This window comes from Phaenicophaeus curvirostris, chromosome 9, assembly GCF_032191515.1.
Source record: "Phaenicophaeus curvirostris isolate KB17595 chromosome 9, BPBGC_Pcur_1.0, whole genome shotgun sequence".
Lineage (NCBI taxonomy): Eukaryota > Metazoa > Chordata > Aves > Cuculiformes > Cuculidae > Phaenicophaeus > Phaenicophaeus curvirostris.
In genome coordinates this window covers 5,981,634-6,007,090 of record NC_091400.1, presented here as the reverse complement: position 1 = coordinate 6,007,090, position 25,457 = coordinate 5,981,634, and the positions used below count along the sequence as shown (strand labels likewise).

The 25,457-nt window shown below is 44.4% G+C and overlaps 1 protein-coding gene across 2 annotated transcripts in view; it reads right to left on the bottom strand.

Annotated features, from left to right (window-relative positions):
• MXI1 (MAX interactor 1, dimerization protein) overlaps nt 1–25,457 on the bottom strand; it is a 59,674-nt gene that overhangs the window by 14,376 nt on the left and 19,841 nt on the right. For both annotated transcript variants that reach the window (XM_069863430.1, XM_069863431.1), the window contains exon 3: nt 15,549–15,578. In XM_069863430.1, the coding sequence (XP_069719531.1) occupies nt 15,549–15,578 (30 nt within the window). The remainder of the gene's footprint in view (nt 1–15,548; nt 15,579–25,457) is intronic.

Below are 25,457 nucleotides of genomic sequence, written 5' to 3'. Positions count from 1 at the left end.
GTTTGGTAACATGACTGCTCATCCTTTCCCAACCCCTTTGATCTTCAGAGGCCCAGATGCACCAATGAGATGGACAACCTCAACTCAGTAGAGAAAGATCAAATATAACAGCCTCTGCTTCACAATGAAAAGGTGATGAGAGTAGGATAGGTGGCCATCTGCCCAACAGCAGAACGGAGTCAATCAATGCCTGGCATTTCCTCTCACCCCTTCATTTCCACCCAGACCTAGCACCAAGCTCTCAGTGCCTGTTCATTGGTTTCTCTTCCTTACTCCCAGCTCCCCTATGGCTTTCTGTCTTTCTTTGAAAGCAATCCGGACAGTTGTTTAGAGATGTCAAGTAGCAACAGATGCTCTGAGCAGAGTCTATTATTATTATTACTTATCAAAGTTAATCTCCCCTTAAAGTTACATATTGAGGATCTACTACTATTGATCTTGGCCATTAGCCATAAAGTATTTTAATCCCTGGTCAATATAATTAACTGAACTTTACTACAGCACAATACACAACGTTACCAGCTTTCAGGTTAAGCTGTGCTTACAACAGTATGCTAAACCCTACATCCATCGCAGGCCATAAATGCTCCACATCACATTCTCCTTCTGACCTAAAAACACAGCCTTGTTGCCACCGGTACGGTCATGTCTTGGTACCTCTTGCACAAGATCATTTGGCACCAAGTTCTCAATTGTGCTCGCTGCCAACCACGCAGGTATTGCAGTTTCGCCACCCTGGCAGTAACAGTTCCAATCCTGCAGCTGGCTAATGGGGAAACACGCAAAGCAAGCCATAAACATCAACATGCAAGTCAAGCCAGTTAATTACAAAGCCCCAACCACCCCAGTCTAATAAAAACTCCATCTTTGTTAAAAGGTGGTTGCAAATAGACCTGCTGTTTAAACAGCCAACAGTGCCCTGTGCCCTCGTTCTAGCACCATTCTAACCAACCTTCTAGGGATGCACTGTGTGCTCACAGCCACAAAGTCTGGTGATGCTGCTCCAGCCAGCACAGCATCCTCCTCCACACCACCAATATCTCTGCAAAGCGGCCACACCATTCATCAGAAACCTGCCTTGCTGAGGAGGAGGCAGTAACCTGCTTTGCTGCGACCTACGGATTTTCAGCTTTACTGCTAGAATTAGGTCACCGACAAAGATAGCCAAGATTTTCCAAACTCGCCAGCTATTCTTGATTATTCTGTTCAGAGGTTTTCTGGCTAACCAACATGCCTTCAAAAAAAAAAAATAAATTAATAAAGAGAAGGTATTTCAGACTCCTGTAAGCTTTCTGCAGCCTGACACTGAGAAGCAGGGCTGCTCTCACCCCATAATCCTTAACTGCCTCTAAACCCACAAAGGGAAGAGCTCTCCAGTTCAGATCTACTACCAGAGAGTCCTTGCAGCCTCTCACAGAGAAATCAAAGATGGTGCACACGAGAAAAGAGATGAATTAGCAGGGATCTGCAGAGACCCTTGAAGGCCACCTGCCTGCAGTGAGACTGGAAGAACCCGAGACATTAGGCAGCTTCCCATGAGGCAGCCAGAGAGTGTTCCTGAAACAGCTCCTGGCTACAGTGGGAGAGCTACCCAGGGCCCACAGGGTGTCACGGCAGTACAGGCGCAGGCAGGAGCTCAAATCAGAGCATCTGCTCCTTCAAAATGCTACTGAAAAAGACTCTCAGCTCCAACGCCTACTAAATACAGTCAGGTTTTGAACCAGCAATGCCACTAACCAGTCAGAAAAAGCAAGCCCTTGCTTTGTAAGATGGATATTTGTGCATCAGTGAATGAGTAAAGGAAGCTACCAACTTGTTATTTGGGAAAACATATTTCCTGTTTTCAAAATAATCAGCAGGGAACGTGCTGATACCAAGAATGCGTTCTGGTCTGGTACTAGGAGTTATTTTCACCATTAACATATTTTTTATAAACTCCTGCTAATAAAAGATATTTTCACTGTTCATTAAGATAGAACAGAGATTTTCCACCCCAAACAATTATTTTCTAAAGCTACATTCAAGTTTCCTTACCTCACAGAAGAAAATCATAATTCCTAATGAAAAAATATCCTAAGAATGTGACCATTTGGGGAACTTGTTTACACAAAAGCTTTATGCCAGAAGGAAAGCATGTGCTCTTCATCTAATAGCTCTTCACACTGTCAGAAATATTTAAGGAGTCATCAAATATCTACTATACCTTTCAGGTATAGAGGGCATGCATCTGGAACAGAGGAAGCGGTGCATGTAATTTCACCTTGTGAATTTATTTTAAATTTAACCTCAGACTTGCCAGGAAAAAGGAATTACCAGCCAAGGTCACTGTCATATGTGTATTGGGAAAAAAAGCACCACGAAGGAGAACTTAAGAGATGCTAGCACTATTTTTCCGACTGGATGTGGATTTTTGCACACAAAGATCAGCAATGCTGTATTTCGAAAGCCTGGGAGTTAGCTAATGTTATGTGACAAACAGTTTAACTCAAGTTAACTACACGTGTTACTCAGCAGGGGAACCTAAACAGAGAAGCACAGCTCCCACAACTGCGACAGCAGATGAGTCACGTCCTGATCTCGTACAGACAGAGGTACCAGGAAAGAAAAGAGGTTTTGAAAGGAGGCACCAGACAGTGTGGAAACACTTCTGCTTAACTGGTGTGATGTGTTAATACAAACTCATTGTCAACACAGTCCTTCCAAAGAGAAACGGGGTTTATGGACGAGAAAATTAAAACAAAGTTGAGGGGGAAAAAAACAAGAAAACAAGCCCCCTGTCCTGCCTCTTCCCTTTAACCGACCTTGATATCTTCCTTGTAGTTTCTTTCTTTCCTCAGGGCACAAGTGAAGGCCAAAAGATGTAAAACTGCTCAAACCGGGACAAAGCGCGAAGCTGGGCACTTAGAAACCATCTCCTCCGACAGGAAGCAAGACAAATGTGTCAATAGGACATGAAAACTTGAAAGCTGCTAACTTATTTCAGCTGATGTGCAAAACTGTGCATCCTTGATCCATCAAAGAAGATCATTACCACCCCTGCCTGGGTCAGCAATGCCACACAAGGACACAATTCTAATTCCCCCAAACCAAGAACAGCTGCAGTTGAGTAAACTAACATTTATGGGAGATTTGCTGCCTGTCACTTGCTCTGTCTGTATTCTCCCAGCAGGAAAAGAGCTAGGATCCCACCTGGAAACAAACCAGACACTGAATGGTTCATGGTTTGTTTTGGAAAGAAAAATAATTAGGAAAAAGAGAGAGAGGAACTGGAACACTGAGTCCTCTGGTTTGGTCGAAACCGGTTTCCATTTGCTCACCTATCAGGACAATATTAAGAAAATAACCACACAAGCTTACAGAATTGCCTGCAGCGGCACCGCAGGATAATCACAATCACACCCCTCTTTCCCATTACTGCGTAGTGCATATGTCTCTCACACAGCCTTGTGATTTTGGGCAGCATAAATTGCTGCTTCACGGTGAGAAATTTTCTATACAGTGTCCCATCCTGGGATCACTCCTTGCTGGTCTCAAAATCACTGGTGTTAAAAATAATAAAAAACCCAAGAAAAACAACACAAAAAGATAAATTTCACTGCAAATCATTCACCTGGGGAGAGGCCACAGTGGGTTTCCTCATCAGGAGAGCCAAAAGGCAAACCTGAAGCAAAGATTTCTTGACTTGCCTAGTGCTCTGATAGCCAGGAGCTTCCAGTTTGCAACCGCTTTCAGGAACAGCAAAGCAGCAACCAAATGGAGCTGATATTTCCACTCTCTCCAGAAGCAGGAAAGGGTTGTACAGCAGGCAAGACCTTTCAGTGAGAGTCAGGAGACCTGTCCACAGACAGCTTGCATGACCTTAGGTAAATCCCTTGAGGAACTGAAGCACACACTGCTCATCCACAAATTGGAGCTAATCCTAATTCCTTCACGGAGTACTGCACAGCTAAATCCACTCTTGGTTTTCAGGTGCTCATGTAGCTCAGCAATGACACTGGTATGTGAACTGCCTAGAGAGCAGGACACTTTGGGAAGCTAATTCATTCAGCTTTCTCTGCTAAATAAATAATGCCCAGAGTGCAAGATGGCCACACTTCTCAAAATGGATCAATAACCCCTCACTGCTCCCCCCATATATGCAGTAAAAACTGTCTGAGGTCTCCTTGTACCTCTGTCCCAAGAAATTCTCAAGATGGAATTTCAGCAAAGTTCAAAGCAGTTTAGTTGGAATCAGGACAAGATGAAGGCTGTATTGTTGACTTTGCAATCAAGCAGTCATAAAACTTTCCATTCATTTAGAACATTGAGGTTCTGATGTCTCACTGTTAATCTCATGCACCCAAAAGATTATGGTTTAGGCCCCATAAAAATAAATATACCAGAGTATCTCAAACACCACATGACTTAATAAAGCAAACAAACACATAGGATGTGCCTGCAACTTTCTGGGTTTTAAAATACATAGATTACACTGCCTCATACACTGGTTTTATAGGGGGGAATAGGAAACACTTAACTCCAGGTGGCGAGATTGGAGAATCACAGAATATCACCAGAACTGCAGAGGAGGTTACAAGAGGTGGCAAGATTAATCATATTCTTCACTTTAACTAACAGAACAGTTTTAAGAAATGGTTCTTTAAAAAAGAAAAAAACAAAACCTTAAACAAATTCATTTGCTTTCCCTGGGTGGCTGCGGGGAAGGGCAAGGCAGCACTGTCTGTACAGACTTAAAAGCCACCTTGGAGGGCTTACAGGAATCCCCTACTCTGTACAATAGCTTCCCACTCCACCTACTGCTACCATTTACAATGTGCCCAACCCACAGCATAACCCCCTTGCCACTCTGCTCTTTCCCCACTACATGTATTTTTCTCAGAAATCTCCAAATAAACCTCCCACCACAACTCAAACTCCATGAGACACTCATGACTCCAGAGAGCCTTTGCATGTTTTCCCAAAGGTTCTGACACCAGATATGATTCCCCTTCTCTTCTGCCTTTGCAATCCCTTCACTGAAATGCATCCCCATATGTGTTTTTCCAGTGAACACCAAGCCTGTAAGCTGCTTTTCCAAGTCAAGAAAAGTTTAAAAGAGGTCACACCACAGAAAGCAGGCTCTGCACGTTTCCTAAGAGGGTCACGTTACGTAGAATATCCACCATAGACAAAGTGTTCCTATCCGGTTTCCCACTTCTTTTGGCATCCAAGTTGCTTTTCTGGAGAGTTGAAGCAGCAAACACACGCATTGGGAAAAGGAAAGATGATTTTCCCTCCTCATTTCCTCATCTCAGCCAGAATTCCTCAGGCTACTTCTTGGGTCTAACAGAATGATTCTTACAATGAAAGGTGATTACTGTGGTCAGCGTTTGGGAATCTCCCCTTCACACACACTCACATAGAGGCACTCAAATTTGGATGGCTTTTTTTTCTCCACTAGAACAACGCTGAAATAATTTTCTTCTTTGTTAGGCATTAGGAAAAACTTTCTAGCAGTAACAACAGTTAATCAGGGCAATATGCCTCCCTGGGCGATCCCACTGTCAAAGGCTTTTAAGGTCACGCTAGATCGGCATCTGTCAGGAAAGGTTTCGATACAGCTTATCCTGCCTTGGGGCGAGGGGACAGACCAATGAGCACTGCAGGCCCTCACAGCTCCATCTTTGACAGCTTCACAAAACACCACCCAAGTCCAAAGAGTGCAGTTTGTTGCCATGTTTTAGGCACAGGGCCTGAGCCAGCTGCAGTGGCAGCATGCCGAGACTTTGGAAAGCCTCTCTCAGCTACGATCCTGGAGACAGAGAAAAAGACTTGCTCTAGTGGCAGTTGTAGCTGCTGCATGCAGCTGGAATAGGGCAGTAACGCCCCACACGTGAAACCAGGTACCCTTCTAGGGAGAATCCTGCGGCATCTGCAAAACAGTTTCCTTTAACAGAACAAGACAATCCCCTGCCCTGCGGGTTGGCAAGGAAGGGACAAGAGCAAAGCAAACAACAGGAGGGGCTGCAGGGAAGAGGAACCCCCACCCCAAGCTGCCGAAACCAGTTACACCCCAGTGAGCTTCTCTGTACGCAGTTCTGCAGCTGCAAGCATGGAAAAGAGCAGCCAGCTCTGAGGAGCGCCAGCATCCAGCCTATGAGACACGCTGGAAACTAACACAGATCAAAGGGAAACGCCAAGCTGTATACACAGCTGGGGTTGTCTTCCCCTGTTAAAAGAGACGGGCACGTAGATTTTAACTGCAAGCTCTTTGTGCGTGTTTGCACGTAACGGTATGCATCTGTGCAAATGTGAGCCCTCACCCCACGTTTGGCCTCTCGACTTAACCCAAGTGTAGCTAATGAATGGTATTTTCCGAGCTGTGCCGACGATTCCCATACAGCTGGGCGAAATCCGACTGGACAACCCACAACTCAACCCACTTCAGGGAACAAGGCCAAATAGGTGTGAATGAAAGACATGGGAGATACAAAGCAACCTCTTTTTAACCTCTGATTTCTACAATAAACTCGTTACACTGCTCCTCCTTTCAGAATAACTCACTGGAGGAGTTGCACTGAGTTTCCATGAGGAGAACACTTCCCATCTACGAGCTGGGCTTTGGCCATCTGAGATTACAGTGAATCTCGCCAGGTGTTCAACATGTTATGTCTTTAAGTAGCATTGTAAAGTTCCTCTTGGGAGGAAAAGGTGGAAGACACATCACCTACAACTTCCTCAAGGTCTGAAAGAGCCACAGCAATTCCTCCTGCACAATCCAGCTCTGAGCAGAAAGAGCAGAGAAATGCATTGTGATAGCAGATGGAAACGCCACCAGTCAACTGCTCTCAGGTCCTGAGATGCTCTTGGCTGACCAGTTTCCCACTCAAGGCTGAGGACAGGCAAAGTGAGCTCCTTGGGGCTGATCTCACCTCTAAACCCTCCTGTTCTTTTCCTTTTCTCTCCTGACCTGCTCAGAGGTAGATCTACCCATATACAAATAAGCATCAAAATCAAGTCCAGCACCAACTTACTTTTCCTTTCCACACATGTCCCCTCTGGTGGACATACGCCTTTGCTAGCTTTTGCTCTCCTAGAAGGGTCCTTGACCTCCCTTAAAAACAAATACACCCCCTCATTCACATGAAGAGTGGCATCTATCAAACACCCTCCTTTGTTGCATTACTCAGTGTCCTGGACAGTCAGCCATTTGCTGCAGGAGCCCTGGGCACTGCTCTCCAAACGGCAAGGAACTAGAGCACCGCAGAGACATGCAGGGGGAACACCAAGTGTGCAAGTGAAAGAGCAAGTACTCCCCTGGAGTCATTAAGAGCTGTGCTTCTAAATGATTCAGATGCTTTTAGATATTCCACCCTAGCTCAGCAAGCAGTCAGCTCAGAGACAGCAGCTTGCACTTGACTTTACAAGCATGACTAAGTTTTGTACAGCTGTTTACTGCCTACCATGATAAAAACCACACCCTTATCATACAAACTGTTATCAGCCTGGACCATGTGTGAACCTCCGGACAGCATTCACAGAGTCTATTTCTATGAAAGTAACACTACATTTCAAACTCACGTCCTGTTTCCACTGGTTTCAGCGCGTAAGCTTTTTTTGCATCACTTTCTGTCATGCCTACTTCTTCCCCTCAGTCCCTCCTGAGCCAAAATCCTCGTACAGGCAGTTACGAGATCACTTTGCAACTGCTACATCCCCTTTCTTGTCGCACCTTCCACTGAACATGCTCTTTTGAGGAATCTCCCATTGATGGCAACACCTTCTTCACTGAGGGTCAAACTAGATAATCTTTAAAGGTCCCTTCCAACTAAAACCATTCTATAACGCTGAGCCTTAAGGTACTCTACTTAAACCCCTGGGCAAAAAAATAAGAGCAAAAAGCATCCATCCTTTGCAGAAGCTTTTCATTTCTCCCTAAATAAGTCATGTTGCTTTATGAATACACTCTCAAAGGTAAATAATTAACAGGCAAGAGGGACAGAAAAACTCATTACACAGCTAATGGGAAGCGATGCTCAAGCAGTAGCGCACACAAAGGATACCTTCAAAAGACAGCCCTTATTTTTTTCTTTATGGAACCCTGGATAAAAGACCTGACTCATCCCATTGCTCCTGGATCCATGGATTCCTCTGCATTCCTCCAGAGTTAGACAAATACAAAACCTTTGTACGAGATTTAGCCAGCATCTGACAGCCTCAAGTGCCACCTCTGAAAAAAGGGACACTCCAATTCTGCAAAGGCACTGTAAGGATTTACCAAAGAGCAAACAGGGAGCACTAGGCAGAGATGACCTGTATCTCTGCACAAATTCAAGCTCTGAAGACACACAAAAGGGAGGCAGGAAGATGACACCATCTAGCACTATGTTCTGTCATGGCCCCAATTTAGCCCTGCCCACGTTACCCACGTCTCCCCACGTTTCATGGGAGAATTCCTAGCCCTCAGTTGCACGTCGCCCATTTAATTGCTTTATGGTTGTCACATGCACTGTTGGGGAGGAAACCTGCCTGTTGTGTTTGCCCACAGTTATGCAAACTCCTCGGGGTGACCAGCACCATTTGCAGCCAGGCAACAGCCCCAGCAACTGTGAGGTGAAGCCCTTTGCTCTCATTTGCCCAGACAAGGCTACGAACGCCTGTTACACGCTTGCTCTACCCACTGCAGCACCCAAAACAAGAGGCTAGATCGTACTGCACCAAGCACCCCGGCTACGCACAGCAGCAAAGAGACCTTCACTTTGGGCTCACCTTCTGCTTTCAGATGGGAGAACGTGTGAGGGCAGCAAGGCACTTTCTGGTCACGTGCAACAGCGACACGGAGGACAATGACAGGGCCACAGGGAGTGAGGAAGAAGCTTTGAAGGAAGCAGAGGTGGACAGGGAAGCTTTTGTGAAGGATAGAAAAAGCAAGCAACAGGCTGGAGGTGTGGAACAATGAAGCAAAGGAGTAGGTAGATGCAAACATGTTCCCACATGCCCACTACTCTGGGCACTGGATCCATTTGAGTTCTGCTCCTCACCTGTTAAATGGAGGTGTCTCATCCTATCCCCCTTGGCATATCATAAGTTTATGTTCTTAAAGTTGTAACACTCCAGTAAAAATGTGCCACTTCCAGACAGGAGAATGAGGAAGTCTCTTGCCTCCATTTCCTATCCAATACTGAATTCCTTTTGGGTATTCCAAGCCCACATGAGCTATGTTGCTATAGTATCAACACAAGTACCAGATACCAATCAGCACACATGATTCCAGCTTCTGCCCCAAGAGTAAAGAGTCCTGAAACTTGCAGTTAACAGGTAATCTGTCTCAAAAATTATATTCCTATTACCACATCTTCTCAAAGGCAGCAACTCCCCAAGCGGCTTTTAGCTAGTAATGCTTTCAGGCCCATGAGCAATGTTAGCCACTTGAACAATAAAGTTGTTCCATCAGAATTTCTGTCTCTCAGCACTTCAAATGGCACCCCAGGAAAAAAAAAAAAAAAGACAGAAAAAAAAAGCCTGCAAAGTCTCCAGAGATACATTAGGGAGAGATATGGCAAGTACAGAGCTCTGAAATGACTGAAAACTGAGCCAAGCTGAATGCTTGACTTCCTGCCTGGGGCCAGGTTCTTCCCCAGTCCAAGCTCACTGATTATAGAGGGGAGGGGATTTGCCCAGTCTTTATTTTTTCTTTTAGGACAACCATAAACCTACGGAACTGGAAAGGGGTTAGCCTGAAAGAAAGATGCAGCAACACACCCAAGTGGAAATTCAAGGATGCAAGTTTGGGAAGAGATTCAAGAACCAAAACTGGCAATGATGCACTCCAAACCAGATACCAAGACTGCTTTCGTTACACATCCATAGCAGCTTCCAGATCCCCTCCTGTCTCCCTGAAAGCAGCAAATAACCAGTAACACATCAACTGATACCTTTTCTATTCACTGCTCTGGAAATCTAAAGTACAGGATGCTGAATGCAAGAACTCAGCCAGTTAAGTGGGGAGACTTGACTGCACAGCATGTTTTTTTCTAAGATAGGGTTTTCCTCTAAAGTCTCCTTTCTGGGAGGCAAGACTACGAAAGGATTCTCAGCATCAGACTATTACAGCAAAGCCAAGTGGATTGTGCTAGCAGTTCTTTCTAACACATCAGAAAAACACATCAGAAAGTGTCCCTAGAACACATCTTAGTTGATAAGGGCTTTGTGATAAATATCTGTTTCTGAAAACTAGCTTCTAACAGTGATTTTTACTGTGCAACATTGTTGAAAGAAAAACATTTTGCTGTGTGACAGTTTATCCAAAATCGTAGTATTGTTGTTGTTCTTTCTCTAACTGCTGTTGGATTCATAAGGGAGGTGCAGAGATCTGGAAGCAGAAAGGAGAGCAGGCAGATATTCATTCTTCACTGCATCATTTAAAAAAAAAATCATACCGAAACTAGAAATTCCAATATGAGCAGAACTAAAGAACTTCCAACAAAATGAGGATCATTTTGTTTCCCTCAAATTTTGGCATGGAAACTAACTGTCCCTTTTCAGCAACTTTCCTCAAAGTTCAAAATGTTCTGCTGCCCAGCCAATGTGAAACAAAGCCTTCGCAGACTTTATAAATGAATCAAAACATGGCTTCTGCACAAGGAGCACTTCGCAGGAACAGGCGTGGTGGTCAGCCAGAGACCAACCCCAGTTCGACAGCATCCAACTGGTGAGTTCCCAGAGCAATGCAAAGTGGCAGATTCTAAACGATAACTGAGCCTGAATATATCCTGAAAGAACACGTCTCCAATAGCCTCACTCCACAAACTACAGGCTTCACTCTCTCCAGGTTAAGCAAAACCAGGCACAGCAGTGTAGTAAGTTATCCAGATCTCCTATACTAAGAGAACGTGGTTCAACTCTGCTGAAAATTGCAAGCCCCAGCTGAAAACAGAGGCATGTGTCATCCAAGCAACAGAGTCAAAGCTCTTGTTCCATCCCGGCCACGGAGACGGAAGGGTTTAGCTACAGTTCCCACAAGGAGCAAGCTGGAGCAGTGCATGCTCTGACCTTTGGATGTATCAAAGCAAGAAGCATCCTCAGCTGTGTTGGACATGGTTTGACTGCTGCAGGGAACATCACAGGTTCCAAGTTTTATTAATGAGGAAAACAATATGTACTGTCAACATTTGCTACATGAAGTTAACATGAAAACAAAGCCCACTCCAGAGAACAAATGAAATTTACTGGATTAGTTTCTTGTTCCAGTTCTCCTGATAAATATCACTGAACTCAGCAGCACATTGATTAGTAGGTTCAAGACAAACACTGATCAGATTGCTTTGGCAAGTATATATAGCACTACAAAAGCACAAGCATCCATGTCTATTCAGAGCAGCAAGAATTCTCTTAATACTTTCACTTCCCTTCCCTCTTTCTTTCCCAGCCTAGACAGTATGTCTGCACTATTTAAATGCCTAATGTTACGTTTTTCCCTCCTTCTCTTCCATTTTGCTAATAAACACACTCAAGTCCCTGTTCTAAAGATGCAAAACCAAACTGTGCAATTGCTTTGGAGCCTCAGAGGCTTCAGTATAAGCTGACGTAGATGACGGTTTTCTCCACATCATTCAGCAGGGTTTTTCCTTTATTTCACCTGTTAACTTAAATATGCAATCTAGCCTAATGGTCAGCTCTACGTGAGGAACAGTTCTGGAGAAACTGCAACAGTCTCTCTTGTGTAAGAGAGAATGGGTGGGGAATCACAAAAGAGAAAGGAAGATCTTGAAAAGAGTCAGAAAAGCTAAAAAAACACAGTACTCTATCACTGCTCTGTGTTTGTCTTCACTTTGTTTCTAATCATCCCAGATAGAAAGGGTCTTACACTACTTCACCCTGTGCTTTCACACTAAACAACTCTTTAGCAACTTGGTTTAGAAGAAGTTTTGTCTCCTTTAGACTCTGCCCTTTTCCGTTTTAAACAAGGTGGCTTTGCAGAGCCACAAATTCTGTGAGATACTTCAAAAATACTACTTCTCTCAAGGTCTCTTCCTCTCCTTGGTTCTGTCTTGTTTGAACTAAATTATTGTTACCATAAGAAAAATGTGCCCTAATAACTCATTCTTTACCCAATTACACAGCTTTGTTTTCCTTCCTTCTGCCATATTACAACACAATCACAACCAACACCAAAGAGGTTGATCTAGCATAATTAAACAACTTTTTTTTTTATATATCAAATTAATAGCTTTAAAAATACATTTCTTATTCTATCAGGAGATGTAACCTTTCTGACAGACACCACCCCCACTATGTTGGTCTACCAGAACTGCCACTTCACAGAGCGGTAGGAAAGTCATCGAGTACCTTCTCTTAATACCACACTGACCACATCCTTCCAAAACTGGTGTGCGTCTGAAATGTTCACAGACAACAGTTAACTCTGCTATCTGTACAACACATTTAACATTTAACTTAAGCCTGAATTTTATTTATTATCCTTTTTTGAGCACTATCAAAGTTAAAGTTTAAGTCACTTGCATTATCGTGTTTTCTGTTAAAAAAAAATGGGGTGTTGCTTACAAATCCATTTTTTGGTAAGTGAGTGAAAGGACTAAAAAGTATTGTTTTAGTTATTCCTTGCAGCAGATGAGAAGCAGAATAGTGGTTTCTTGTTTAAATGCAAGCTATGACTCATCCTGGGCAGAGATAAACTGAAACACATACCCATTAAATAAAAAAACACAATTTTCCAGCATGAGGATTAATGACAGATAATAACTATAAATTAACTTTAATCTTTTATAAATCAAACAAAGCTCCTTATATAAATGTCACTGCAATCTTTTCAGATAAAAAGAACAAATCAAGGCAGAAAGAGAAGTCACTTAAATATTACAGTAAACTTTCAGTACCAAATCAAACAGCTCCTCAGCAGAACCACTGGAGTGCTCGTGAATTATTTCAATACTAAGCAAAAGAGCAGAGCTTAAAATATTGCTTTAATTTTTTTTAACATCTTTTTAGTTACTTCTCGACATCAAAGGGATACAAGATTCTTAATCCTTCTACACTGAAACACCAACAGCTCTGCAATATTGAGTCAAAGTTAAATCGCATATTCAAAAAGGAGGAGGAGAGCATCTTGTTTTTTTACTGTTATCTTGCTACTGCTTGAAAGAAACTCCGTGTAACTGTCGAATGGGTTAAAACAAAATTTAACTGAACATAAGAAGGCTGCTGTTCACAGACAAGAAGGGAAAAACCAGAGTCAGAGACCTAATAGCGGACAATTTTGAAAATTATAGTGTGTGTCAATAATGGAGATAACAGTGAGATTCAAAAGGAATAATCTCAAATAATGGGGAAAATGAGCACCTGCCAGCCACAAAGCCATTAGTATCAGGGCTTTTATCTTTGCAACAGTTAAGTCTGTGAAACACTGACAAACTTAACAACACAGCAAATAAAACATGGTGAAAGCCAAACCGGGAAGCAATCCCCTTCACTCAGAAAGCACTGCTGTGGAGTTTGAAAATAAATGCTGCCAGTATCAAAGTCACTGTCCAAACCGTTGGTGACAAACACTGCAAATCCAGTGTGGCCGCTTCAGGGTCTGGCTGGGTTTACAGACATGCATAGCTGATTGGGCCATAGCATCTGCATTAAGGGTCAGACGATCTCAAACCAGAAGCAGGAGGCCCCTAACCAAAGACCCCAGACGCAAGTGTTTGCCTGCACTGAGCACCCAATGTGATCAAACCTGTGTGCTTCCCTAGAAAGGTGAAAACAAAGTCTGTAAAACCACGTCTGAGACATAAACCTGGAATACAGTGCCTCAGGAATTGGAAGTGCTGGAGGAAAGACCTTCCTAAATCCATCCATATTTGCTGGACAATAAATCACAGAATCACAGAATAACCAGGTTGGAAGAGACCCACCGGATCACCGAGTCCAACCGTTCAATATGTAACACTAACTCCTGAGATCTCACCCATGCAGCCTGAAGCTTCCCCGCTTGCCCTACAAGCCTGAGAGTAGAAAAACATGGTCATAAATCCATGCAAACCTGGCCAATGCGACAGGATCAGGTTGGTACAGGGAAAGATGGAGACAGCTCTGCTTTAAAGCTGTACTGAGCACAAGCAGCGTTTGCAGTAACAATTAGATATGCAAATAAGCACATTGAAAATTAGTAACGGTTTACTGTTGTCATGGAGAAAAAAAGTACCCTCCATTCTGGGTCAGACCCAAGCACTGCATTTTCTTTCCCTTACTGGTAAATAAAACTGTACAGAGCACTGGAAAACCCAGGAACCAACGCTTCTCAACACAGCCCAACCTGAGACTGGAAAGGTTGAGACTCAGGAAGAGGAGAGCAATGTAACCCAAATAAAAAACCTCTCTGCATCACCCTAGAAAGACAGGGCCAGGACAACTTTGCAGACCCTCAAATCTAGCAGGGCTAGAAGCACAGCCTGGAAGAAAACAGCCCCACCAGGCAAAGGCCAAGCTGCCCTCCAGCACTGCTGCTGCCACGGCACACAGATGTGGGGGAAACTGAGGGCAACGTAATGCACAAGGTACTCGGCTCTGATTCCCTTGAAGCTACGTGGGAAGATCCTGTCTGAATGGAAATACACACTTGGCTCGAAGCCTCTGTGTATCTTTGGCCATCCTTACAGTGCTCCAGTCCCTTGTTAAATGATGGCTGCTAAGAGGAAAGAGAAGGCAATCAACCTATTTAAACTCGGCTTTCCCACCCTGAGGGTTTCTTCATAAAAGCAGCTGGCCAGAGCACTGCCTTTGTTCCACCAGCCACAAAAAACAGACACCCCCCCCAGCCCTCCTAAAATCCCCCAGAAGAGCCAAGGTAAGTTTATAATGGAAACCCTGACACAACCTTAACTATAGCATCCAGAATGGAAGGTGATAATCTGATCTGTGTGTGAACGAGCTCCCCTTGCCTCAGTGGTATTTATCTTACTTTAACTCCTGTTACAAAAGGGTTGAGTCATATAGCAGAGCTAGCCAAGTAACAAAACTGCAAGGCTTGCTAAAACCTCAAATTCAAGGATAAACAGGTGCAATCCTAAAACAGGTTAGAAGAGAGTCTGCACTGGTAGCCAGACCTCTGAGCCTCTGGACAATGGTATTTTCCTCTGCACCGCAAAGCCAGTAGAGGGGTGGGAGGGAGAGGGTGTAAAGCACAGGGCTCTGTCCTTCAGTTCATGGTAACACGTATTACCCGGGGCCAAAGAAACCTGATCCCGTAGCAACCTCATGTATGGAAAGTGCCCCAATCAGATTTCACTGTGTCAGGAGAAGAACAGTTTTTACTCTGCATACAGATTAGTCACAAAACTGGGTCACTTCTTGCCTTTTCAGAGAGAGAGGAAAAAAAACCCAGTCCAAAACAAGGCTGCTTTTCTTTTTTGTATCTTCTCCTCCTTTTTTAAAACTACGTGATGCAGTGTGGTCATTCACAGCTGTCTAAGCTGATCAAACAGCACCTGCATGTGTAAGGTTAAAGCACATTACACTCACTAGGCTTGCATTTCTTAGAATTCAGCTCATTAGCTACTTACCGGTTCTTTTCTAGTTCATTGTGCGTAGACCTGGAAGACAAACAAAAATTTGGATTAGACACCTTTAACCTCTCAGCACCAAAACTCAATCACTGCAAGACGCACACATCCCCAGCACATACTGCAGCATAACTACATACTTCAAAATCTATAGCTAAAACCTCAGCCTCCCTGCCAACAAGAGGTTCCTTCCTTCCTAAGTCTGTGTTTACCTGCAACGTGCAAAGCTGGTACTCTTACTGGAGCTACACAAAATGTTCCCTAAAGACTTAAATATAAAGAAAATCCCAAAGACAGGCAACAATTACTGAACCGGAGTCAGCCATTTCCAGTCTACTCCTGGCTCTGCCACCAACTCAGTACAGGGTTGCAGTTATGTTTCTTTGTGCTTCTGTTTCTCCATCCACCTTGTAAAGATACATATCAAATGCATGGGAACCTTCCAGCAGAACTGGCTCTATAGGGACAACCCCTGGAGCCCTTCCGTGCTCACACGCTAGATTTAGCAAACGTAGTAGAACTCCAGATATGGCAGATATTTGGGCATGAAATGGCATGGCCAATACTGCCATGTTTGCAAACATCAGTGGTGCTGAGCAGCACTTTTAGGATGCCTGGAAACCCCTCAGGGATTGAAACAGCACCACCAGCACTAGCTTGCAGCGAAGCAAGCGACCCATAAAGTGGCCCTGTGACCACTTGACAAAGCAGGGGGCTTTGTCTTTGTACCTGCCCACCACGCCACACACGCTGCCAGGATTCCCTAATTTAGAGCTCACAGCTTGGAAATTAGACCAACTAGAAACAAAAGGGAAGCAGGCAAGTTCATTCCCTTTGCCTCTGTGATGACAGCACGAGTGGCAAAAAGAGCTTAAATCCTTTCAAGATTTCTAATCTAACGACATCATTAGTAAGCCAGGTAAGGTTGTTGAGGATTATTTAAAAAGGATAGCCATTTATCCAACATTTCTCTTTTAATAGAAGGTCACCTTAAAATGAGAGTAAAAGGAGCCCAAGAGCTTAATAAAAAGGATCTATTTTCTGTAATTTGGCATCACATTTCTTCCGGAGCTCCGAGAAGATTATCCTCTATCCCCCATCTGGAGAATCCCACAGAGAATTCTACAATTAGGGAACTGAATGGAGGATGTGCTCCAAGGGAAACCCTGTCATAATTAAATGCTTCTCCAAAAAAAAGGGAGGAGGAGCGCTTAACAGGTGTTAGAACATCATTGAGGATGACTAATAAACCACGGAGGTCTGTGAAAAACAAGGTAAATGAACCTTAGCTGAGAGCTGTGAGTGGCTGGAGGGAAAACAAAACTTTACCCTACGCCCATGCAAAGTACCCTGCACAGCAGGATATGGAAAACCCTAAAGGCAAGGCACACTATGGCCAGACTCCTAAACTGGAGGACACTCCCAAAGTAAATCCTTCCCTCCTGAAAAGAGATGACCACTTAAGTCTGGTTCCCAAGAAAAAGAGACATGAACTTAATATTTAGTCCAGAAAAATCTCCCAAATCAAACCCACATCCCCCACAGAGTCTAAACCAGTAAAATCTATTTGTCCAGGCAAGTCAGATGCACCTTAACCCACCAGGACTGAGCTGAGGCCCTTTAAAACCACTGTCCATATGTTCTTTGGAACACGCTTATTGTTCTTATTTACTGTATGTTCCTGCAGGAGACTTTGCACTCTTCTTGGCTATGACATTAGCAGCTATAAAGCCAGAGATACGCACTGGCTTGAATTCCTATATTATATTGAGCCAATTATCGAGGCCAGCATTGAAAGAACAAAGTTTGGCCCACTGCTGTGAACAAAATTAAAACAGCAGGTTCTCCCCACTCCTCTCACACAGGAGACTCTTTATTACCTATCTGCCTTCTGATGAACAAGACAACTGAGAGGGGTCATAGGCTTTTCACCAAGTCAGGAAATTTATGCTGTGATGTTTAACCACGCTGGTGGTACGGAAAAAAATAAACCCCAACCCTCCACAAGACCTTCCCGCTGATGCTGAATGCAAAGGGAAGAACCTCAGCAACACTGAATGAATCCTATGGGAATCTTACTTCACTTACCTGGCTATGCTTTACTTACTCTTACTGGGGACATTTGGAAAAGTTTTAACTATCACTTTCACCTAAATTTAGAAAAAAATCCACAATATCCCACTCCTAACATTCACTCATACTCTCCGTGCCAGTTTCCCTTTGCTTGGACAATGTATACAGGAGAAAAGCCCTCTCTCTTCTGTTCATAATTCATTTAATTTTCTGTAGCTCCTGATCTAGAGATTAATTTTCTCCCCTCATCTTTGGACTGCACATGTTACTAAGATTTATTTGGAGATAAACAAGACGGTGCTGTCAGTGAAGTGGAAAAAAGTACAGGAACCACTACTGATACTACACGCAGGAAAAAAAAAAAAAAAAAGTCTTTTAAATAGGTACAGAAACAAATGTAACTGAACCTCTTTAACAGAGCTGTCTCATCATCAACCGAGAACCTAGAGGGCATCCCCAGACTGAAATCAAAGCTCCATCCTCGCACGCCATCACCAGCTTTTTGATGGGAACGTGATGAACACCACAGCTGTAACTACTGCAGCACTGTGGGAACATTTCAGGGTTGCCTTTAACGCTGCCTTTGCGACAGCAAGGAACTGGTGCCTTCAGTGTGATGTTGCTTTGCTGCTGTTGACAGTCACAGCCTGGGTCACCCAATGGAATAAGGACACAGACCACAAACCAGAGGAGCTCCCATCCCCACTGTCAGGTGGACAGGGCAAGCAGGACCTTGACCCTGCCTGCAAAGCTAAAACCACAGCCACGTGGGTACAGACGTGTTCAGAGAAGAAATCCCAAGCCCAAGCACCCGTACAGGCACTGCTCAAAACCTTGGCTACAATTTAAAAGTACCTGAAGCACAGACTGTCTGCAGGGTTCTCATTTAAAAGTCAGGGTCCTATAGTAGTCAGTTCTTTAACAATAAATTTAAAACACACACTGATAAGCGCCCCTTAAAAAATGAAGGAATATTATATAAGGAGAAGGCTCCTCCTGCCTACATTTTGAAAAGAGCTTGGGAAAAGATCAAGAAAACAGTTTTAGAGGTTTAACATGAAGGAGCCAAGCAAACAACAACAAAAACAGCAGAGCAGTCACCATCAGCAGTCACCGTCACAATTTTAAAGAATAAAAAGCCAAAAGAGGACAAACTGAAGTTAATCCTTCTTTACCCCAGATACCTTAAACCGTGTACAAAATGGGGAGAAGCAGCAATTGTTGGTCACGCTAATTTAAGGTGAGATGCAACAACCTTTTTATGCCAGTTACCGCGATTCTGCCTGCAACTCTGCTATCCAACACTGCAAAAAGGTATTGCTGAGACACTAAGCTACAATGAATTCCCTCAGTGAATGAGACAGTGTAAATAATTCAACACTTTACCTCATTTTTTTTATTTAAATAAAATCTCTCCTACCGAGGCAGAGGCAGCCAAACTTTCCCTGAGCACAGGTAAGCCAACAAAACAAACTGCATCTGGGAGGAACAAGCTCTAAAGAGCACTGAATTCATTTGCCATCAGGTTTTCTACTGTAATTAAAATCACAAAGCTGCCATACGACATTAAACACAGCTGACCTTTCTGGTTTACACATTTAATATTGATAAATAGCCCAACGAATGTATTTGCAGCATATCTGCATTTTGGTTTTCCTTCTTAGTGAGTTGACTATTTTCTATTGGGAAAACAAATCAATCCAGAGTCCTTGTCCTACGTGACACACAGATGGCATTTAGCCTCCATGATCCTGTCACCTTCTTGTACCTGGTCACCCTCCTGTCTGTTCCTGGCATCAGCTCCTGGCTCCAGAGGAGCCCAAAAATCCAACAGCTCCATCTCCATCACAGAGATACCAGTAGCTCAGGACACGCTGCTGACCAGGTAAAGGGAGCGAGAGGAATAAAAACCACCTCATCCAATATATCCTTAACGTCAACACAGAGTCAGTGCTCTCCTTCAAATTCACTCACACCACTCTGCTTTAGCAAGAGTTAATCAGGAAAAAACATTCCATCTGTTTGTGCAAACTAAGGTACTGCTACCTGAATCACGTTTAACAAAGCAGGAAGAACATCCATGCACAGATCACACCAAGCGCTTTCTCCCTTCTTCCACTTGCGTTCAGCTACCTCTGTGCTTATGCATTATCCCATTCTTCTTTATTTTACAGACCTTCCCCACCCTCTGGCTCTGTTGACACACATTCATTTGGCCACTAAATTCTCCAGGAGGCAATGCCTTCTTCCATTCCCCAAGCCAAGATCAACCACCCTTCTGGAACCAGTGAAGCACATTTCTGAGGAAGAACTCGCATAAAAGAGAGAACAGTAATGACTCCTATTGGAAACAGCCAAATGACAAAACAAATGAAAAGGAAGTGTGATTAACAGCTTTTTTCAATTTCAAATCCACCTGTGTCCACAAAACAAAACTCAGTGGCTGAAGAACCCCAGTATTTTACAGGGTTTCAGGTAGTGGTGGATCAATGCCGTAAGCAGTCTATGAAACCAACTGCACAAGCCATAGTCTGTGAAGCCTATGGAGAAGCTCCACCAGCAGCAGCAGATGAGGCTTTCAGCCTAATGGTAAGACAGCTGACAGCTGCACAGGAGTCCAATATTCCTGTCCAGATGGAGAGGCTCAAGATTTCCAAGAGAGGTGTGAACCCACTTCACCTCTGGGAGGCCCAGAAGCCTGCCCCTCGAAGGGCCGCATGGGAGCCTTGAGAACACAGCAGCTTATGGCACTCAACACTGCCAAGAGCTGCTACGGTGATGAGTGGGATGCAGCTGAACAGGAGCTGGCATAGCTGGAGCAGAAGTCCTTGTGCTGCCATCCTTATACCATTTGCTAGCACCAGCTTCAAGGCCAACAAGAGCCTCACCTCAGCTTTGCACATCAGCAAATCTGACAAGAAAGTTCCTTCCAGTCAATACTAGAGACAAAAGTTACCTTCATCATTACTATCCCATGGTGCCTCTACACTGTCTGGTAGATGGACATGCTACCAGGTTCCTCCCAAGGCTCTGATCAAAGCTGTTTTCCCAGGATCAAGCCAGACCCTTACCAAAGTTCACATTCTCAATCTCCCGCAAAGAAGGGAACACAGCCATACTGGCATCTACTTGTGTTTGTTCGTTTTTGGAAAAGAAGAAGTGGCCCCACAGCCAGTTTTCAGCCCAACAAGGGTAAGAGAGCTCCTTCATGCAGCTCACAACTGCAGGAAGTCACCCATCCCTTGGTTTCCACACGATGTCCTGAAAGCCTCCGCAAAACTCAGTCAAAAACAACTTCAAAAGCTACACCATGTACATCCCTTGAAAAAGTAAATGTCTTTAAAACCACCTACTGTATGTATACGGGCCCTCTTGGTTTGGCATCTGCTCCTCGTAATTATTATTTCTGTTTGGAACACTTCTTCCCTAATGCTTTATTTGCAGAGGGACAACACCAACACACAGAAATTCTAAATGATTTTCCCAAGGTCACACAAGAAGCCTGTGGCAGAGAAAGGTACTTGGGCTCACTGAAGCCCAGGATAAGGCTTGCATTGCTGGGTTGCTGTTATCAGGCATCCTAGAGAGACGTCTAACCAGGACATTTGTGTCGTCTGTTTCTTGAGTCAAAGACAAAAAAAGTGTGACATAGTCACTATAAGCTGCAAGTGGGAAAGTAAAAAAAAAAACAACAAACAACGCAAACCTAAACCAGCCCTCACGTTTCACCCACTGACGGCCAAGTGAGCCAACACCACTCCCAGACAACACTGTACGAGGTGCCAGAGAAGAATCTAAATTGAGAGCCAAGAGCAAAACAGTATCAGTTTATCGATAAAACTCATCTGATAGACACATGAGGCCTACTTCTCAGGTGGGGAAGGAACTGCAGCTGCATGCAGTCCCAAACAAAGCACACTGTTCTGTTGGTGCGTGCTGTGCTTTTTCAGCACAAGGGAGGAAAGAGCAGGCACAGAACTCTTCCCTGCTGAGTACATGTCTCTCCCTGTCCCAGAACTTAGCTCCCCCAAGACAGAGCAACACCCCATCAAGCCACACGAGGTGGCACTCTGAAGAGCAATGGCTTTCCAAGCCAGGGCACGGAACAGCAAGAACGTTGTTTTGCATTCACTGCTGCATTTTGGGCCAGCATAGAAGTCCCCAGCTGGCTTCCCTCCCCACTGTACAGGCTGGGAGCCAACGCTGAGATGGGCCACAGCCTGTACCACCACGGACCCTACATGCAGAGGCTGGTCCTAGCCCCGAGGACTGGGGCAGAAGCCCTCGGGGCTAGGACCAGCCTCTGCATGTAGGGTCCGTGGTGGTACAGGGGCTTCTGCCCCAGTCCCAAGTACTGCCCCTTCTCACATGCTCCCTCACACAGGGCCCTGCACGGCCAAGAGGAACTGGGTTTGCTGAACAAGCAGCTATTCAATATTTTGTTTTCTCCTTATTGTTCAATGTGCGGCCTCAAGCCAAGCCCTACTCCGAATACAGAGCCAGTAGCTTCCTTACAGGCTTTTCAACAGGCTCAACAAGAGCAGCAGCAAGGTAGTTCACAAGCACATTTATTGTTGAGCATCCTCACTTTCCAAACTGGAAGCTAAGGAACAGGGAAAACAGAGCTGCAGTTCTTCATCCCTACAGTTGCCTCTGTGAAGACCCCCAAGGGCCTGGTTTTCTGGGCCACTTTATACATTCAAAGTACAACTCCCACCGGTGCCCCTTGCAGCTGTGCATCATCAGCACTTCCGCAGCTCAGATCCCAGGCTCATATCTTGGAAAAAAAAAAAATCACGATATGTGGAATAGACTACTCGGGGGTCTCCCTTGACAGGCCAGGCTGAAAGGGACTTGCTGACCGTACACAGGGCTGCTGACAGGGGCCAGGAGTGAAGTGAGATGTCCCATGTGCTATTCACTGCTCCGTTCATCTGCCTTCTAACTTCTGTGACGAGCAAAGCTCCTACAGAAACCACGTCCTTCCCCTCCCAGCCCACAGTTAACCACATCAGAAGGGGCTCTTTCGCAGAGATCAGACACAAAGGCTTATCTGTGTTCATTTTGGGAGGTACCTTAGCCATTTCAGTACAGAAACCCCAGCCAACCTCCCTAGGACATGCAGCAGCCAATATCTTCAATAATGATTTAGAAGTTGACCAAATTCAGGTAGATTCTCACAGGTCATGAAAAAATATATTCTTTGCCTTCACCAAGGCAAGATTACAGTCTATGCTGCAAGGGAGTCTGAGCTTCTTGTAGACAGATTCTTTCTACAGATTTTCTTTTTTTTCAAGACCAATCAAAAGATTTTCTTTTTTGCAATGCATTGACAAAACCATGTTTTTCAGGACCAGGTAAGGAGAAATGTCAGGTGGCTTCACCACGGCAACTTCCAAGGTCCCCCACGTACTGAGAAGAGCACAGCACAAAACGAGGACAGCAAAATACAGACACTTCCTCAAGCTAAAGTCACATGTGTGCTGCCCCCCAGGTCTTTCCCAAGTGCCACCTGGGAAGGACAACCTCCTTATACAATTGTCATAAACCACTGGAAGCAAAATGAATTATTTAAGTAGAATGAGGCACAGACTTCATCCACCCCCCGCTAACACCTTAATGTCTCTGCTAACCAAATTCTCTCTGCTGAATATTCAAGTGCACCTCAGAGCAAGGTAAGGCCTGACACTGCAGAAAGCTCTAAGCAATCCTGTTCCACTGACTTCCAGCAGGCTCCGAGAGTCTCGCTGCATGGTCAGGGACTCAGTCTCTTCCAAGGCTACACCAGAACTAGTATCATAGCTGCTAGTACTTACACAGCAGAGAGAGAACAGGGATTCACAGAAAGAGAATAAGGGCACAGAAGGCAATTTGCAAATCTACCTACAAAACTTAGGATCCCAAGTCTTATCTCCTTTCAAACAGCCATGAGATCCAAAACACTGACTCTGCTTCCCAAAAACAGAATTAGAAAAAGCATGTGCATTACCCCAACGTACAGATGGTGGGAACCACGTAATGTACAGATGGTAGGACCCATGTAGGTCATCTGACGTGCCCAGATCTTGCAGCCTTTTGGTAGCAGACTCAGGAAACGATCCAAGGGCCCAGCATGCCAGCCCTTTGCCCTATACCATGCTTCTTCCCACACACAGCACTACCCTTCCAAGGAAGATGGTCATATCCAGAAATAGCCTTAGCAATGTCATCTGCAGAGCAACAGCCTCTTTGGGGAACGTGTACTTCTCTACAACACACATCTTCAGACCTAAAGAAACTGCTTTCAGATGCACGTGAGGCTTTTTGAGTCAATGCCACCTGACCAAAATGCACTTTGTTTGAAAAGAAACTGATGGCATTTGTATGGCTGTGGGCCAGGCCAGACTTTCTTCACTTCTATTCAGACTTGTTACTTATCTCTCATGTTACAACTATATTGCTGCAACACTGTACCCGGAGATGAAGGGAGGGGAAATATACTTGAAAGTACATTAACATTACTGTTAGCTACACAGTGTAATAGGGAAACTGAGGCACAAAGACTTACCCACAGGCTGTTACAATATCAGGAAGAGAACCCAGGGATTATGTTCTGCCAATAGGGACATACGCATCTTGGTGATCCATGAAAAAGGAAGGTTGAGAAAACCAGAAGAGCTCTGGTTTCTTCCGCTCTTACAGTTCTGGCTCACAAACAGCAAGAAATAACATGAAGGCAGCAAGGTGGCTACCTCCCACTGCTCCCAGATGGCCAAGCTACTTGTGAAACAGTTCATGAACTGCTGCAGTTTGTAGCTGAACTGTTAAAGGCAAACCAGGACTCGTGCCATGTCACCTTACTGTATCTATACATCGCTTTGCAGCTGCCCACACACCTGGGCAACGACGACTGCAGTAATAGTCTCAACAGCAATCACTACATCATCCATCCCTTCCCATAACTCCTCCCCTTCTTGATGGTCTAACAGATGGAAGGAGATAAACAAGAAGTGCTCAGAAAATAATCAGCTAATTTATGCAGAGCAACTTTAATCAAAACTGAGGTGAAAGAATTGCTCTCAGTCCACACGCCTGCTTGTGACAGAGTAAGCAGCAAAGTATAAACAAGTAATTAAGATGTTAAAAATCATCAAGGCTACTTGAAACGGGATCATAAAGTAACAGAACTGAAGTGAAATCAGTTGCATATCAGAGAACGGAAGTACAGTAGGGAGTACAGAAATAAGACATTGGAACATATCCAGCAGGATGTGAAAAGCAGGCCTGCTCCATGCGAGCTGATTAACAAGGCAGCATCTCATGGAGAAGAGATCCAGGCAAAGGCCAGCCAAGCGCACAGCCCCAGAGACCCACAGCCTCTGATCGAGAGAACCCAAAATAGTCAACAACAACAAATCCTGTCTTTGTTGGTTCAAAGAGGGTAGGGAGTAGGAGCCAGCACTCAAGAGGAGAACAAACAGAAGCCAGTCTTTGAATTTGGGCAGAGGTTTGTCAAGAGATGGTCAGCAGCAGGAACTCCAACAAGCAAGACAACCCCGAAGCATGACATGGTCTCTTTGGGTCAGAAAGAGAAATGGATTTGACAGGTCAACCAGCAGCGAGGAAGGAAAATGGCAGTCTTGCCTACAAACAGATGGAACCAACACTACAGGTGACAAGCAATTTACTGTCAAGCAAAGGATCAGGTCAGGTTAAACAAAAGCACGAAGGATAAACCTCTGCAAGTGTTGTGGATGAGTCATTACACAGAAAAGATACAGAAAGGGTACAAGCCTGGCAAGAGGAGAAAAAAACCAAAACATCGGACAAAAAAAACTGAATACTACTTAACCCAAG